General features: G+C 43.0%; 1 protein-coding gene across 1 annotated transcript in view; it reads right to left on the bottom strand.

Annotated features, from left to right (window-relative positions):
- EFCAB6 (EF-hand calcium binding domain 6) overlaps positions 1 to 17,502 on the bottom strand; it is a 193,973-nt gene that overhangs the window by 5,146 nt on the left and 171,325 nt on the right. Inside the window, 3 exon segments of the mRNA XM_074983707.1 lie at positions 3,823 to 4,007; positions 4,873 to 5,050; positions 10,812 to 11,039. Coding sequence (XP_074839808.1) covers positions 3,823 to 4,007; positions 4,873 to 5,050; positions 10,812 to 11,039 — 591 coding nt within the window.

Below are 17,502 nucleotides of genomic sequence, written 5' to 3'. Positions count from 1 at the left end.
GTGATACAGAGAAATTCTGATTGTACCACAGACACAGAGTATAACCTTGACTGGTGCAGGGTAAATGCTATTAGATTCACTTTACCTTTTAATATTCTTCAGAAAGTGAAGCTGAAACACGTAAGCTCTGTCAAGACTGCGAATTTGTGTTACTGTGATGTGCTTGTCAAATTAATGCAATTGTTTATCAGGTATATGTAGTTTTTTTTTTAAAAAAACAAAACAAAACAAAACAAAAACCCCCCAAAACCCCAAAGGCCTCAGTGCTTTTATACATGTTACAGAGCACCAGCAATTAAAGTTACCCAACTGCTCTCCTTCCAAACTGCTGTTTTCAGTTATTTGTGACTCTTTGGAAATTCACTCTTCAGTCTGGAAGTTGTCATGTTCAGATTTTGACTGTGATGGCTAAATCATCAGACAGTTAATTAGATGTGTCCAGGAGGAGTGTAAAAAAATAAAGGCCCCATTATATACAGGCTTTCAACAGTTTGATATCTGAAAAAGCTGGTGCAGAACAGGCAAACTCTAATGTAGCTATAACTGCGAAAGTATTGCCCCTTGCTGTTTTGGAACAAGTTGTTTTTATTTTCATAGGGGCTGCTGTTTGCACCCCACCCAGCGAGTGAGTAGCACTGGGGAACCACAGTTTCTTTAAACATGTTGTACAGGATACTGGAAATTCCAGTTACATCAGAGCATCCTGTCAGTGCACAGAAAGCACTGTACAGCTGCTGTTTGGGCTCAAGTGGTGTGGGCAGCTGGCACAATGCCCTGATCATCCAGAGTGAAATTTACTGTTATCTCGGGGAGGGCTTGCTATCCAAGCATGACTAGCTCAGCTGCCTAGTGCAAACTTCTGTCAACTAGCATGAAGTTCCCAGGGGACTTTTTACAGCATAAAGGGAGTGCTTTACCCTGGTTGTAGGGACCCAGCCTGCTCTCTGGAGCTAGTGTGCATGTCTCAAGGCCCAGCTACTCCTACATCTGAGCTCCTGTATAACAAAGGCAGTAGAACTTCCCCCAAAATCATTCCTTGTGAACTACACCTCATCTTATTGTTTTAAAAAAATGCACTGGTGACTTTAAAAGTACTAATGATGTGATACCCACCACAATCTTTATAAATTGCTCCCTTGGCTAATTACCAGTATGTAAGAATTCACATCTTCTTTTCTAGTTTGAAGTTATCTAGTTTCAGCTTTCAGCCACTGGACAATATCAGGCCTTTCTCAGCGAGGCTGCAGAACGTATTATAAAATATTTATTCCCCACGTAGGTTCTTTTTTCTTAAACTAAAGAGAGTGGATTCCTTGAGTCTATTATTTTAAGGCATGTTTCCAAACCCTTTATTCTTTCTCACTGCTTTACTCTGAACCCTCTCCAATATATCAATATGCTTCCTGAATGGTGGACACTGCACCCGGACACGGTATTCTAGCCCTAATCACACCAGTGCCAAATTCTAGCTAATTTACTTCTTTTACTCCTACGTGATATTCTGCAGTTTACGCATCCAAGGACTGCATTAGTCCTCTTGGCCACTGCACTAAGAGCTCATTTTTAACTGATTGTACACCACAACCCCAAATCTCTTCCAGAGTAACTGCTTCTGAGAACAGAGTCCCTTATCTTGAAAACATGAGCTCCACTCCCCAATTGTTCCTCAATGCATGCATGTATGTAGCCTTATTAAACAGATGGGCTACGTCTACACGTGCAGCCAACATCGAAATAGCTTATTTCGATGTTGCGACATCGAAATAGTCTATTTCGATGAATAACGTCTACACGTCCTCCAGGGCCGGCAATGTCGATGTTCAACTTCGACGTTGCTCAGCCCAACATCGAAATAGGCGCAGCGAGGGAACGTCTACACGTCAAAGTAGCACACATCGAAATAAGGGAGCCAGGCACAGCTGCAGACAGGGTCACGGGGCGGACTCAACAGCAAGTCGCTCCCTTAAAGGGCCCCTCCCAGACACACTTTCATTAAACAGTGCAAGATACACAGAGCCAACAACTAGTTGCAGACCCTGTATATGCAGCACGGACCCCCAGCTGCAGCAGCAGCAGCCAGAAGCCCTGGGCTAAGGGCTGCTGCCCACGGTGACCACAGAGCCCCGCAAGGGCTGGAGAGAGAGTATCTCTCAACCCCCCAGCTGATGGCCGCCATGGAGGACCCCGCTATTTCGATGTTGCGGGACGCGGATTGTCTACACGTCCCTACTTCGATGTTGAACGTCGAAGTAGGGCGCTATTCCCATCCCCTCATGGGGTTAGCGACTTCGACGTCTCGCCGCCTAACGTCGATTTCAACTTCGAAATAGCGCCCAACACGTGTAGACGTGACGGGCGCTATTTCGAAGTTACTGCCGCTACTTCGAAGTAGCGTGCACGTGTAGACGCAGCTATGGTGTGCTTACGCCCGGTTTACCAACCAATTTGCACTATTCTGTATTAGAGACTTACCCTTCTTTTTACACTCCCAGAGTCTCTGTGTTGCCTACAAATTTTATTTGGCTTTTGAGTAAATGAAGGGGCTGAGAGTCACGGGATAGTTTTATTATTTCTCCTGTCATGGAGAGGGATTTATTTTATTTTTCTTATGCTCATGGGTGTGAACTTGTATATGGTGAAGTGAGAGGAATACTCTAGTACAACATTGTGAAACTTACATTCTGTACAGGTGCACAAAACATCAGACGGGCACTTCACTAAATTTTGTACACCTAAATGAATAACAAGACAAGGGCTTAAATGGCTCTGTCCATCCCAAGTCATGACACAGAATTTTACAGTGTCTCATCTGTGTGCAAAGGGAACGTCGTGTGAAAAATCAGAAACACTCTGAAGCAAAAACATAATAGTTTTGCCTTAGTTTCCATGCTGACAATGAATAATTGATAGTTCCTAAGACGACAGCTATCCCAAGGGGGTACCACTGAAGGGTAAGCTGCCAGTAGTGTCCTTGCTAAGGATGCCCAGCTGGGAAAAGTTAGGTTCTATGAATCTCTCTTCCCTGCATCTGGTACAGGGAGCATATAGGAGGCATGTGTGAGAAAGGCAGGATGCAGGTCAGGAAGAGTAGCCAGAGTACAGTGCACACTGCCTATCCCCATCTGGCAGATTGTCCTTAAAAGACTATTGACAAGAGGCACAGATTAAAGTGGCTCCCTGACTTGTCCTTACTGTGTGGGGCTAGGGCCGAAGCAGAGACTCTGGGAGTAACCAGTTTCCTGACAGAATCCTCCACCCACTCTTATTACCTTTCAGATAGACATTCATCCTGAAACACATCAGCTCAAACTGTCTACCTTTGCGCTTTTCTATAGGCCCAACATGTTTTTAAGGTAAAATAGCTGTTCAGTTGCTGATAGTTAATCAAATTGAATTCAGGTTGTACTGTATTCTGAACTGGACATGCAGGACCCCAGCGTGGAGATGCTCTGACTGAAGTAAATAGCAGGGGAGGGATAGCTCAGTGGTTTGAGTACTGGCCTTGTAAACCCAAGGTTGAAAGCCCAATCCTTAAGGGGGCCATTTAGAGGTCTGGGGCAAGGAAAAAAAATCTGCCAGGGATGGTGATAAGTCCTGCAGTGATTTCAGGGGACTGGACTTGATGACCTCTCAAGGTTCCTTGCAGTTCTGAGATAGGTAGGTATTCAAACACATGATTAAAACAAGTCTGTGGAAATCACCAGACTCCATGGAAAGACACTGGGATTTTATGCATAAAATGACTACATGATCAGGCCCTAAAATACCCTGTTTCCACATCAGAAATGATCCACAAAGAGCTAGACAAACCCCTGAATGTACCGATATTCGAGGCTTCTGAATGATCATCCTTTGTAGCAGGGAACTTTCTTGTGGTTTCATTAATAGGACACAACTCTGAAGAAAGTCACAGTATGCAAATTTGTCATTGTTCTTAATGTCATATTTTGTCGCTATTTGGCTAACCTCTTCTTTACTTAAATCCAAATTGAACTTCTCTGCTAAGGCTGAAAGAAACAAAGAAATAACAAATGATAATCACTTTGCCATCCTTGAGAACAAGTGACTTGTTCTAAAACAAAAATCAGATTGACTAGTTATTGGGTATATGCTGATAAACCACAAGTTCTGTAGACTATCACATATGCATTATCCAGATCATGGTATACATAGGGGTGGGAGAAACAATTCATTGTTAGCAGGAGAACAGGTAAGTGATACAACTTGAATGAGTTTTATAAACAGTGCAGGAAATAAGCCCAATATTAGCTGAGCAGTAGCTATAGCTCTTAAAAGCCAAAACATATTCCTTTAAAATGGTATGTGAATCTATCTGCTATTATTTAGGTCAAAAGTCTGTCCTGTCCAGACAGGTATCCTGACTGGCAAAAGAAGGCACAGAGAATCATCCATCCTCAAATCCACTGTAGCAGAGCAGCATACTTATCTAAGAATGAAATCATGCTCTCGCTGAAATATATAAAAGTCTTGTATTTGACTTCAACCGAGCCACTTAAGCGTGTGCTGGGGTAAAGATCTTGTGCCTATACTTACTATCACTACCCAGCTCTACAAACTGAGTATTCTGCTGGGCAGTGTAGCCACCCTTCCAGTAGGTATGCTATGCTGTATAGCAAACACCCGCTAAAACCATGCTAAAACTCTTTCAAATGAACAGTGAAGTCTGCCTAGCAGTACATTCCCCCAAAGTCTTCTTGAGTGATTCTACATTACAATAGTGTAATAGAATTCAGATCACTCATGAAGCTAGTACCACTTGCTAAGGTCAGTGTTTTCCCATAGACTGACACCTAGAATGAAACTGGAGCACATTTTAATGTGAGATACCACAATTTTCAGATGGCAACCAACCTAAGAAATCAGACTTTGAGACTTCTCCTAGACGGTCAACATCCTTCTCTCTAAAGTCTTTCAGTAGTTCTCTCCAGGAATGTTGAATGATCTTTCTTATTTTATTTTCTATTGGTTCACAGTTCAGTAAAGGTGGGGACCATGCCACTGCAGTACGAGGCCGGCTGGACACTGGAGTCTAAAGTAATAGGCAAATTTGAATATATATGTAGACAAACATTAGAAGACATCACAGCTCTAGTGCTTCAAAATGTTAAAGTACCTCTATGCTGGAGGCATCCTTATTCATGATTTGATTTGTGTCAGCATTAAAGTAAAAATGCTACTTGGATGAACATGTTAAAATGACAAGATCCATGTTAAGAGGCTGGAAACTGATCTACCTTGAATCCACTTACTGTTTTTCTGTCTGTATTTTCTTGACTCTGCTTAACCCATAGTTCAGTTATATTTATTCCCCCCAAACCTATTGTTCTGTAAGTGGCAGACATATTTGTTTTCCAAAGATGTGTCAACTGGCATTAATCCCACAATAAACAGAACAAATACCCAAGTTCTTGAATAGAGAGAGTTTAAGTTAAATATCTGAATTTGCTTGCTGTAAATTTTAACAATAAGAACCTTATAATTAAGCTTCCAAGTATTTGATTTTTATTCATAAATGTCAGTAAGCAACCATTTCACCAAAAACACATAACCCAACAATAAATATTTTAATTGATGATAACCGAAATTTACAGACAGGCGAAGTAAGAAAAATAATGCTTGAGAATTTACATATTTGATATGGGGATATTTATTTTGTATATTTTGACATGTAGTGTTGACAATTTGTGTTTTCTGGTTATAAAACCAACTTTTAAAATCTATCATTAAATAATTGCTGTCTGACCCCCTCTTTGTGTGCTCCCCCTATAATTTACCACAACTGTGAAAGTCTAAAGCAATAGATGTCAAAAATGCTTAAAAGTAAACCTCAGTAGTATCTGTTAAAATTATTTTTAAAAAATTGAATTCTGCCAAGCATACCTGTAATACAGCCATATATTCCCCTCCCTTTAAGCAGCATGGAGAGGAACAGTGAAGTCCTGTTCCAACAGAGAAAGATTGGAAGGGTGCAAAGTATATTCCTAAACATTCTCCACTTCAGTGATCACTCCACTTTCCCTTCAGTGATCACAACGGTCTCTTCTGCAGCAGAAGAGGGTGTGACCAGGAGAAGAGCAATAGTTGTTCTTTGTAGCAGACTTCTTACTCAATTGAATTTATGATTCATTCTGAGAAAAAAGGAGGGATTAAGCATGGGCTTGTGAGCCCCCAGCCTTTGACGGCATGGTGTGAGCTGCACTGACATTTGTGAAGGAGTCAGAGTATCATGTAATGTTCACAGGGACTTTCCTCTGTATTTTTGCAGCTCTCGGGCTTACAGCATAAATCCTGGCCAAGACCCCAATGCCCCTTTTATGCACAGCCACAAGAGTATTTCTAGGAAGATGAGTTGTGATGACAGACTGGGACTGTGCATTCTGGTGGGCCTGTGCTCCTCGTCTATGATCTTGCTGGATCCAGATCCAACTTCCACTAAAGTTAATGAGGAATGTTCCATTGATTTCAGAGAGAATTGGATCAATCCTGTAGGCATAAATGAATCATAGAATCATAGAGTAGTAGAACTGGAAGAAACCTTCAGAGGTCATGAAGTCCAATCCCTTGCCCTCACAACATGACCAAGAACCATCCAGATCATCCCTGACATGTACCTGTCTAAGCTGCTTTTAAAAATCTCTAATGATGGAAATTCCACAACCTGCCTAGGCAATTTATTGCAGTGCTTAACCAACCTGACAGTTAGGAAGCTTTTCCTAATGTCCAGCCTAAACCTCCCTTGCTGCAATTTAATCCCATTGCTTCTTGTCCCATCATCAGAGGTTAACGAGAAAAATATATCTCCCTCCTCCTTGTAACCCCCCTGTAGGTACTTGAAAGTTCTTTTTATGTCCCCTCCCTCCCAGTCTTCTCTTTTCTGGACTAAACAAACCCAATTCTTTCAATCTGTCCTCATGTGTCATGTTTTCTGAAAGGAAGCACATGACCATCTGCACGTGACATCATGAATGGTGTGGAGAAAGTGAATATAGAAAAATTATTTACCTTTTCCCATAATACAAGAACTAGGGGACACCAAATGAAATTGATGGGTAGTAGGTTCAAAACTAATAAAAGGAAATTTTTCTTCACACAGCGCACAGTCAACCTGTGGAACTCCTTGCCGGAGGAGGCTGTGAAGGCCAGGACTCTATTAGGGTTTAAAAAAGAGCTCGACACATTTTTGCAGGTTAGGTCCATAAATGGCTTAGCCAGGGGTAAAGTATGGTACCCTAGCCTTCAGTACAAGGGCAGGAGATGGATGGCAGGAGATAAATCACTTGATCATTGTCTTCTGTTCTCCTTCTCTGGGGCACCTGGCATTGGCCACTATCAGCAGACGGGATACTGGGCTGGATGGACCTTTGGTCTGACCCAGTATGGCCATTCTTATGTTCCTATGTTAGGTCTCTCCAGTGCAAGGACTCAATAATAAGTTCACAACAGGCCAATGCATTTAGACCTACCAGCCATGGAAAGTTTGTTGCACCTCTAATCTGTTCAACTGGCTACTGCTTTTTTCACCAGCTAAACATCTAAGTATAGTTAGCAATAAGATGAATATTTTTTCTACGCACTGTAGAAATTATAAGCTGCTGACTAGATGAATATACAGCCAAGGGATACAAAATGTTAGGAGGAATACTGGCTAACTCTTTCATTCTTTCACTTTTTAAGGTTTTCATTATCTTCCATGAATATGAGTGCTGGGGAGAAATGTCAGAGAGGACTGCAGTCCTGGAAAGCTATAGCAGAAAATTCTCCTACATTGCCCTGTCCAGGTGTTTCTAAGCTGTAGCCTTTGCTAGTTTAAGTGTAGTTTGATTATGGTAGTTTATAAAACTTTGCTTTTATATATCCACATGTCAAGAAGCCATTACAGTATAACTAATTCAGGCTCAGGGGAGGCCCATCTTTCCTGTCAGCAGTAATGCAAGCAGCCTGCCAGTAAGACCCAGCACGAGGGGCTTTTTGCAAAATTTTCTTTTTCCCCATTTATGGGAAAAGTTAAGGTCAAACTAGTAATGTCAAGTCATTTACATCAATCTTCGCTACTTGAGTCACTTTCAAATATGAACTAGTATTCATGTTTTCTCCACCTACCATTGACTGGAAAGGTGTGATGGCCTTACTCTAATTCAAATAAAGGTCACTTAATGGTGTTTACCCCCTGACCTTTACCAGAATTGCCCTTGAAAGACTGACACATAGGGTATGGTCAGAGGGGACGACCCCAAGTTAAGGTCACCAAGAAGCTTGGTGTATTTCAGGAGCTTTAAGGAATTGGAGCTTAATTTAGCATCAGTATTTGAGCACTATGAGGTAGTAGTAGTAGTAGTAGGCATCCTTCAGTCTGCATAGACTATGGATCACGCCCTTTAAAGTTTCAATTGAGGACTTCATTTACAGCGTCTGTTGTGACTATAAAGACCCACACGAGAGTGACAGTCCTTGCTGCATCTCTTGCAGATATAGTGGGTGTCTGGCAAATCCTTATTGTGCTTTCTGTGCGCTCACTTCTCCTCTGCTAGCTGTCTGATCTTCAAATCGCCCTTCTGAAGGCCGTTGTGTAACCCCTGCCTCCATCTGCTGCGGTCATCTGCTAGATCTTCCCAGTTGTCCAGCTCGATGTCTACCTCTCTGAGGTCTCTCTTGCAGACATCTTTGTAACGCAACTGGGGGCGTCCAGGAGGTCTTTTGCCAGAGGCTAGCTCACCATACAGGATGTCTTTGGAATCCTTCCATCGTTCATCCTGTGGACGTGGCCAAGCCAGCGGAGTCGACACTGCCTGAGGAGGGTGTACATGGTTGGGATTCCAGCTTGCTCGAGGACGGCAGTGTTGGGGTAAAGTGGGTATTAAGAACTCCTTGCTGCACGGGGTAGGGTGCGCAGTACAGAACCCATACCTGAGGTGTATTCATCACCTTGCCAGAGAACCACCTTCTCTCTATTTATCTCTGCTATCTCTGTTATCTTTGCTACTGCTATTCTTAGAACAACCTTTTGTTTTTCCATTTTTTGACTTTGTATTCTAGTCACTGCAATAACACCTTCCTCACTGATCGAAGTCAGCAGGCCTCAGCTTCTGGGCTGTTCACAGGAGTCAGTGAGTATTGTACCCTGCCAGTATAGCATAGGTTTAGACCATAACTGCAGTTAGCTAAATAATTTGCATTAATTGTTATAACATTGTTAAGTCAAATCTCTGCCTGTAACCAGATATTGAATATATTTGACATCTTTCAGTTGGTATCTGTTACATGCTGCTTTAATAATATCATCCTGGTAAAATAAAAACACCATAGCCGTGTCTACACATGCATGCTACTTCGAAGTAGCGGCATTAACTTCAAAATAGCACCCGTCACAGCTACACGTGTTGGGCGCTATTTCGATGTTAACATTGACGTTAAGTGGCGAGACGTCGAAGCCGCTAACCCCATGAGGGGATAGGAGTAGTGCCCTACTTCGATGTTCAACATCGAAGTAGGGACCGTGTAGTCGTTGCGCGTCCCGCAACATCGAAATTGCGGGGTCCTCCATGGTGGCCATCAGCTGAGGGGTTGAGAGACGCTCTCTCTCCAGCCCCTGCGGGGCTCTATGGTCACCGTGTGCAGCAGCCCTTAGCCCAGGGCTTCTGGCTGCTGCTGCTGCTGCTGCAGCTGGGGATCCATGCTGCATGCACAGGGTCTGCAACCAGTTGTCGGCTCTGTGGATCTTGTGTTGTTTAGTGCAACTGTGTCTGGGAGGGGCCCTTTAAGGGAGCGGTTTGCTGTTGAGTCCGCCCTGTGACCCTGTCTGCAGCTGTGCCTGGCACCCTTATTTCGATGTGTGCTACTGTGGCGTGTAGACGTTCCCTCGCAGCGCCTATTTCGATGTGGTGCTGCGCAACGTCGATGTTGAACGTTGACGTTGCCAGCCCTGGAGACGTGTAGACGTTATTCATCGAAATAGACTATTTCGATGTAGTGTTCACGTGTAGACGTAGTCCATAAGTGCTGCTAAAAGTGTTGTCTGTGTAATCACTGGGATTCCCAAAAACTCACTTCTAGCCTGAGGCACACGCTGTCTCAGACTATAAAAGTTAGCCAGGGAAAGGTGTGAACCTTTAATCTTTAAATTTTAAGTCAGATTGGTGAGCCTTCCCAAATCCATAATTCCCACAAAATGCCCTTAGTGAACAAAGCGAAGTGGAGATAAGGCCAGACTAGTCCCTCTGTCTGTTCAGTCTTTGGCCTCTGTGCTGAGTCTGCAGACAAGGCTGCCAATTGTGACAGCAGATCTGTGACCCAGATAAGCATTCACTGAGAACTAGACTTAGTACATTGCACAGAGACCACCTAACAGCTATCAAAGGCTAGTGACTTTTGGCCAATACTGGGTTGGGCAGGTGATCTAAAAGGTAAAAATCTTAATATTTTTGTTGCTTTTTCAGGTGCTTACTAGGACTGTTTACTTTGTTCCTACAAATGTGACTGGCTGATGCTAAACAACAGGTATTTAATATGAGTCATATGTAAGTTAGTAAGACAATGGCCCAGATCCTTAGCAGGTATGAATAGCTTAACCACATTGGTTTCAACTGAGCTACAGCTACACAGTTTATACAGTCCATTTTTTGTCACCACCAAATGCTCTGCAAAGTGCAAAAGCCTCTTATTAAGAAACATTTGGCCCTGATTTGATGCCCTGTGAAGTCAAAGGGAATATTTTCATTTACTTCTATTGATATTAGTAACACCCTTATTAAACATGAAAACCAATAAAAGTCATTAAATAATCAAACACCTACTTTTACTTGACCTAAAGGAGAAGCTGCTGTCTTGGGGCGGGAAGGTTGAGAAGGCAACCATGGCTGAGGTTCAGCTGGGGTAGCAGGCTTGGAGGAACATGCAGCACTTTTCATGCTTTGAGTATCTGATGGCATTGTCTCTGCTTCAGAGTTGAACTTCTTCAAAAAATCACAGTACTTCAGTTTTCCACCAGCATCAACAGGCACTGTACTCCAGAGATTTTCAAACTAACAGAAAAGCAAATGACCATTTTTGTAAATGTAACTTGGAAAAATATTTTCTGTATTAAGACTGTTACAGAATGACTTGAAAAGAAAGTGACTTGGAATGACAAAAATCCTATGTCCCAATTTAATACAAAAATTTACAGATTCTGGGCAAGTCTGGGCAAACAATGAAAAAGGGATTTCTGTAGGACACTTTTTAAATGAGCTGGGTCCTTAGGCTATGTCCACACGACAGCACTGTTCCGAAATAAGAGATTCTGAAGTGGCTATTTCGACATAACACAACCACATACAAAATTAATTTATAAATAGCACCCTGCTATTTCAAAATAGCATTTCTGGGTCCATGGCGCTATTTGGAAATAGTGCCACTGGCGCCCCTTATGGTTTATTTCATAATAGTGCTATTCCATGTTAATAGCGCCTATTTCGAAATAGCAGTTTCAAAATAGACCTTATTCCTCATGGCATGAGTTGTACCGAAATCAAAATAATGCACCCGCTATTTCAAATTTATTTTGAAATAGTGTGTGTCATTTAGATGCTGCCAAAGTTATTTCCAAATAACTGCTGTTATTTCAAGATAACTTGGCCATGTAGACACAGCCTTAGAGAGCTATTTAAGACCATTAAACCTTGTGATTAGACACAGTGACTGAACTGCAGTGTATAAGAATACTTTAACAAAATATATAAATCATATGCATGGTGCATCTGCATCTGCATCCTGTCTTAAATACCACCAGACAAGCTTCTTATTCCAGGAGGTGCACTACATTCTCCTAATACTCCCACTTGACTTCTTTTTTGACTCTAAAGATAACGGACTCCAACCTGGAGAACACTTCAGCTGGAGAAGGGAGGCTTTTGCTCCAAAAAGGGGAAAGTGAGATACTTTGTACCTTCATATTGGGCACTGCCTACTCTTTTTCCCTCCCACCCTAGGGTGTGGTTTTAGGCCTATTCTCTGGATATTATGTTGCATGTTTTACTTGGAATGAAGAAGTGGTTTGAGTTTTTTGTCAGGACTTTCCTCTGGGGCTGAAGTTCCAAATTTCTTTCCTATTTCTATCATTCTAGTTTTTAAAATCAAAATGTTGTCCAGGACTTGAGTCAAATGAGTCACTGAAGTTTAAGTATTACATTAACACATGACTTTTATAATCTAAAATTGATACTACAAGTTAGTTTGACAAAGTTTATTTCCCCAAACCCCATGTTTATTGGCATTAATTATATTACTTTCCTCTAATTCTTTATTAATTCAGTCTTATATCAGCTGCTCCATTAGGCTGCCCAATACTGATGTCAGACTGAGGGGCCGATAATTAAGGCTAAGATTTTGTCATGGATATTTTCAGTAAGTCACAAACAATAAAGAATAGGCAATAAAGAAAAAAGTCACAGGCAATAAAGAAAAATTAAGGGAAGCCACGACCTGTCTATGACTTTTTCTAAACATGGCTGTGACAAAATGAGGATCTGTGGGCCACCACATCACCTGAAGTGGGGCAATTGTGCAGGGTCTAGGAGCTCTGAGAGATCCCGTCACCTGCAGCAGCTATGGACTGCAGGGTTACCCCTACCACTCACAGCTTCAGGTGGTCCTCCTGCACCTGCTGTGGTGGCTGGGAGCTGCTGGGTACCCCTCTTGGGTTCTCCCATGACCCATGGTGGCTGGGAGCTGCAGGGTTCCTCTGTCACCCACAGCTTGGTGGGGGTGGGGGGCCTGCCATCCATTCTGGGTGAGAATTCAGGGGTTCCCTTGCTGTCCATGGAGGCCTGGAACTCAGAGGTTCCCTGCTGGAAGCTGCAAGGTACCCCACCACCTGCCATGGCTAGGAGATCCAGGAGCCATCAGAGGCAGCATAGACACCACACAGTTACCTACCCCTATTGGCAGCAGACCCCACAGCTCCCAACTGCCACAGGCTGAAGTCACGGGGAGGTCACTGAAAGTCACAGAATCTGTGACTAAACCATAGCCTTGTCTATAATCACCCAGGCCATCCCATTTATATCTTTTCAATACTGGCCCACTATTAGGCTTCTTCCTGTCTTCCCCATTGTTCCAATGCTAGTTATCTGGATAATAATTACCTGCTGATTCACACGTCTAACATTAGTAACTGCTGTTTAACATCCTCCTGAGATGAAATGGAAAGAGCTGTTATAGGACATGACTACATCATCTTTTTTCTCGCTTGCAACACTTCTGCCTTTTCTGCATTATCATTGATAATTCTGCTATTTCTGTCTAGTAAAGGATCAGTGCTGTTGTTGGGATTATGTTCCTAATATGCTTAAAAACCTTCTACTACATCTACTCTATGAGATAAATTCAAATTTATTAATATCGGTTTTGTAACACTGGATTTTATAAATTCAAATTTGACTATTCTCACCTCCCCACATGCTCGTCACAGTCAACTTGTTGCTGCCACACTCAATTGGCAAACATCGACTGTTGCAGCAGTACATTGTGGGAACCTATCCCACAGCTCTCTCATCCCTGTAGCAATCTGGATATTTTCACTGGCATTTGACATCATCTTCCCACATTGTATTGCCCTCATTTCCCTCCTGTGGTAAGTAAATGTCCATTTTCCCAGGTGGAAGGAAGGAAAAATGGGGCATCAACAAAGACTGCCAAATTAACAGATAATTTTTCTTCCATAACTGGATTGCTTTTTAAAACTGTAGCTGTAACTGAATTATCAAGGATTTTATAAAAATCAGCAGGTGTGTGTCTTCTCAATGGGCCATCCCTCCTCCTTTGATTGCATCTGATCCCTGAAAATAACACAGGGACAATGAAAAGCATGAAGGAAGAGTAAATAGTAAAGATTTGGAAAAAAGATTGCTGCTGAGGGGAGGGTTTTTTGGTTCCCAGTTCACTAGAACAACTTCGTTGCACAGTCTGTGTTCTCAACTGGCCATCTACTGACTGTCCACTCTCCCCAGTTGCATCTGATTTCTGAAAATAATTCAAGGACAGTGAAAAGCATGAAGAAAGAGAAGACAGTAAAGATTTGGGGAAAAAAAGAGTTGTGAAGGGGAGGGTTTTTCAGTTCCCAATCCATTATACAGCTTCTATGCACAGTCTGTGTTCTCAACTGGCCTTCCGCCCACTCTTCCATAGGTGAAGGGGTGCGAAGTAAGAAGAAAGGCGATAGAAAAGTCTAGGAAAAGAGATTTTTGTCTCCCCTCTTTACTACACAGAAGCTGCCAACACGGGGGATGGGACTTGCCAAATTTCATTGCCACTGTGGGGTGGTTTGGTGTTTGGGAGGTTGAATGGCGCATTGACATGGTCCCTGGAAATCTTTTTTGGCTTTGGGACATGCAGTCCATGGCTTGAGGGCCACTAGAACTGTTCCCCACAGGCAGCTGAACACCCCTGAAAATCTTAGCCACCAGGGGAGAATTTCCCCCAGCAGCAGCAATACCCCAAAAATCTTACTTGCCATGTGAGACTTCCCCTGGCAGCAGCAAGCTCCCCAGGTCCTTGTTGGAGTGTGGGATGTAGGGGGTTTTCAGTGGGAGCCCAGTTGAAGTCATGCCCATGGGCAGCTGCAAGCCCTCAGAAAGCTTAGCCATTGGGAGAGACTTCCCCCAGGAGGCAGAAAGGCCCCAAAAATATTTTGGTAGGGGACCAGTTGAAGTTGTCCCCCTGGACAGCTACAAGGCCCCGCAATTCGTAGCCACCGGGGGAGACTTCCACCCAGTGGCAGAAAGGTCCTAAAAATATTTTTGGTGTGGGGGCAGTTGAAGCAGCACCCAGGATGGCAGCAAGCCCCCAAAAATCTCAGCTGCTGGGGGAGACCTCCCCCCCAGGCAGCTGCAAACCCCAAAATATCCTTCCCGTCCTTGGAGTCCTCGCCAAGAGAAAGCCAGGACATGGTGAGGCCTGGCAGCATTGGCAGCACCTAACGGCAGGCACATCCTTTTATTGGACTGGGGGCTACCAATGTGATGTGGCTGAGTGTGGGAAAGACCCCAACTGCATGGTGCCTGTGGGGGAGTCAGAGTGGGGTGGGCACAAATGTAATCCTCTTAGAAGAAGTTTCTCAGCCTCTTATGTAAGCACAACCCCCACAACAGCCTCGCTACCACATGGTGCAGCAGGACAACAGCTGGTGCCAGGCAGTGCAGAAAAAAAATACCAAGTGTAGAGACAGAACCACGAACTCCATGCTGGGGCTATTTGTAATGGGGAGATGCGCTCACAGTGCTAACAGCAGAGAAAGAAAGACATTTCTCATCAGCCTCTCACATAAACATGTGCCCAAAGCCACAGGCTTCCTCGTCTCAATTTGAAATTCATGGTCTTCCTTTTACCTAATTCCTGTGCACCTGGAGAGTAGTGGAAATGGAAGCAGCCAGAGCAGAGCAGTGAGGGACACTGTGGGTTACATCTGGAGGCTAATAAATTCAATTTTAAGACATGGCGCTTACACGCTGGCCTTTCACACTTTAAATTTGAACTTGACCCTTCCCCCAGCAGGTTTCGATGATATGATATCGATATTCATCATCATCATCAATAACCATGGGCTCAGCGCCCATTGGTGTCTGATGCCTCTTTCACTATTCCTTCCCATCATTCCCTGTCCTGTGCAGAGTGGCTTAGTTTCTGTAGACTAGCTCCACACCAATCTACTGCATCATCTATCCATTCTCTGCGGGGTCTTCCTCTCCCATTCAAATCATCCATTATGCTGAATACCAGGGTCTTGATTTTTCGTTCATCATTCATTCTACAAATATGCTCAAGTAGTTGTAGCTTCTGTTTTATAACTTTCTGCAGCAGGTTCTCTTTCAGCTGCATCTTCCTATATAATTCCTCATTGGTGACCTTCAGCATCCATCCTATTCTCAGAATCTTTCCATAACAACTCCTTTTGAACATCAATATTCTTCTTTTCAAATCTTTCATTATCACCCATGTCTGACATCCATACAACATGCTGCTGAATACACACACGTTTTCAAGATGCTCAGCTTCATTCCTAAGCTAACCGCTTTGCTTTTCCAGATCTTATCCATCGCCTTCAAACTCGCTCTTACTTTTGCTATTCTAGTCGCTATTTCCTTCTTACAGTCTAGATCACACGTTATGTTGCTCCCCAGATATGTGAACTTCTCTACATTTTCTAATTCAATACCATCTATACTGATCTTCCTTCCTATTTCCTTATCTCCAAATACCATTGCTTTTGTTTTAGCAATGTTCATAATCAGCCTGTACTGCTTCCCTTCTTCATTTAGCACCTGCACCATTTTCGCTAGTTTCTCATCTTCCTCAATGATAACTATATTATCTGCAAACCTCAAGTTGTTAATTCTTTTCCTGTGCACAGATATCCCTTCTACCTCTTCCTTGATCTTGTCCATTGCTCCCTCTAGATGCATGATGAAGATACTTGGTGATATTGGATCTCCTTGTCTCATGCCTCTACCTGTTTTAAACTAACTTCCCAACTCCCTGCATGTTCTGACTGCTGCCTCTACATTGTTATTGATATCCTTCAACAACTGTATCAGTCTGCTATCCACTCCACACGACTCCAAGTCACTTTCTAGTCTATACTGTCAAATATCTTTTGAAAATCGACAAAGCAAGCAGATATATTCTTCTTTTGTCAAGCTTTATCCACTATCATATTGATATTAGTGCTCCCTAAATCGAGCTAATGGTATTTGCAGTGAAGAAAGTCACATGGTAATACTGAGCAAATTTGAATTTATCTCATAGTGTAGATATAGCCTCTTATTAACTCTGCTGGCCGTAGATATCTCCTTGGCTACATCTACCCTAGTCAAAAACTTCGAAATGGCCATGCAAATGGCCATTTCGAAGTTTACTAATGAAGTGCTGAAATACATATTCAGTTCCTCATCAGCATGTGGGTGGCCGCAGCACTTCGAAATTGACGCGTCTCGCCGCCGCGCAGCTTGTCCAGATGGGGCTCCTTTTCAAAAGGACCCCAGCTACTTCGAAGTCCCCTTATTCCCATCTGCTCATAGGAATAAGGGGACTTCAAAGTAGCTGGGGTACTTTTGAAAAGGAGCCCCATCTGGACGAGCCACGTCAATTTCAAAGTGCTGCAGCCACCTGCATGCTAATGAGGCGCTGAATATGTATGCATGGCCATTTCAAAGTTCTTGGCTAGTATAGACACGACCCTTGTGTTCCTTTCCTTCCCTTATTAATTTTCTTAACTCCTAGCTTCTGACTTATGTTCATTATCATCAATTTCTCTTTCCTTTCATTTATAATATATTATTCCTCCACTGTTGGATTGTGGCCATCTAGTTAAACGTCCTTAAACAATTCCCTCTGATCACTCATATTTCTCTGATTAAATTCTTCCCCTCATGTTATCTGGCTCACACATGTTTTCAGCTTTGTGAAATTGGCCCCTTTACAGCATCAAGTAGAGATAGTTCTGGTCTGGAC

The sequence above is a fragment of the Carettochelys insculpta genome, chromosome 1 (assembly GCF_033958435.1).
Source record: "Carettochelys insculpta isolate YL-2023 chromosome 1, ASM3395843v1, whole genome shotgun sequence".
NCBI classification, from domain to species: Eukaryota; Metazoa; Chordata; order Testudines; family Carettochelyidae; genus Carettochelys; species Carettochelys insculpta.
The sequence above is the reverse complement of the archived record's forward strand: the minus strand, read 5'-3'. Positions and strand labels throughout refer to the sequence as shown.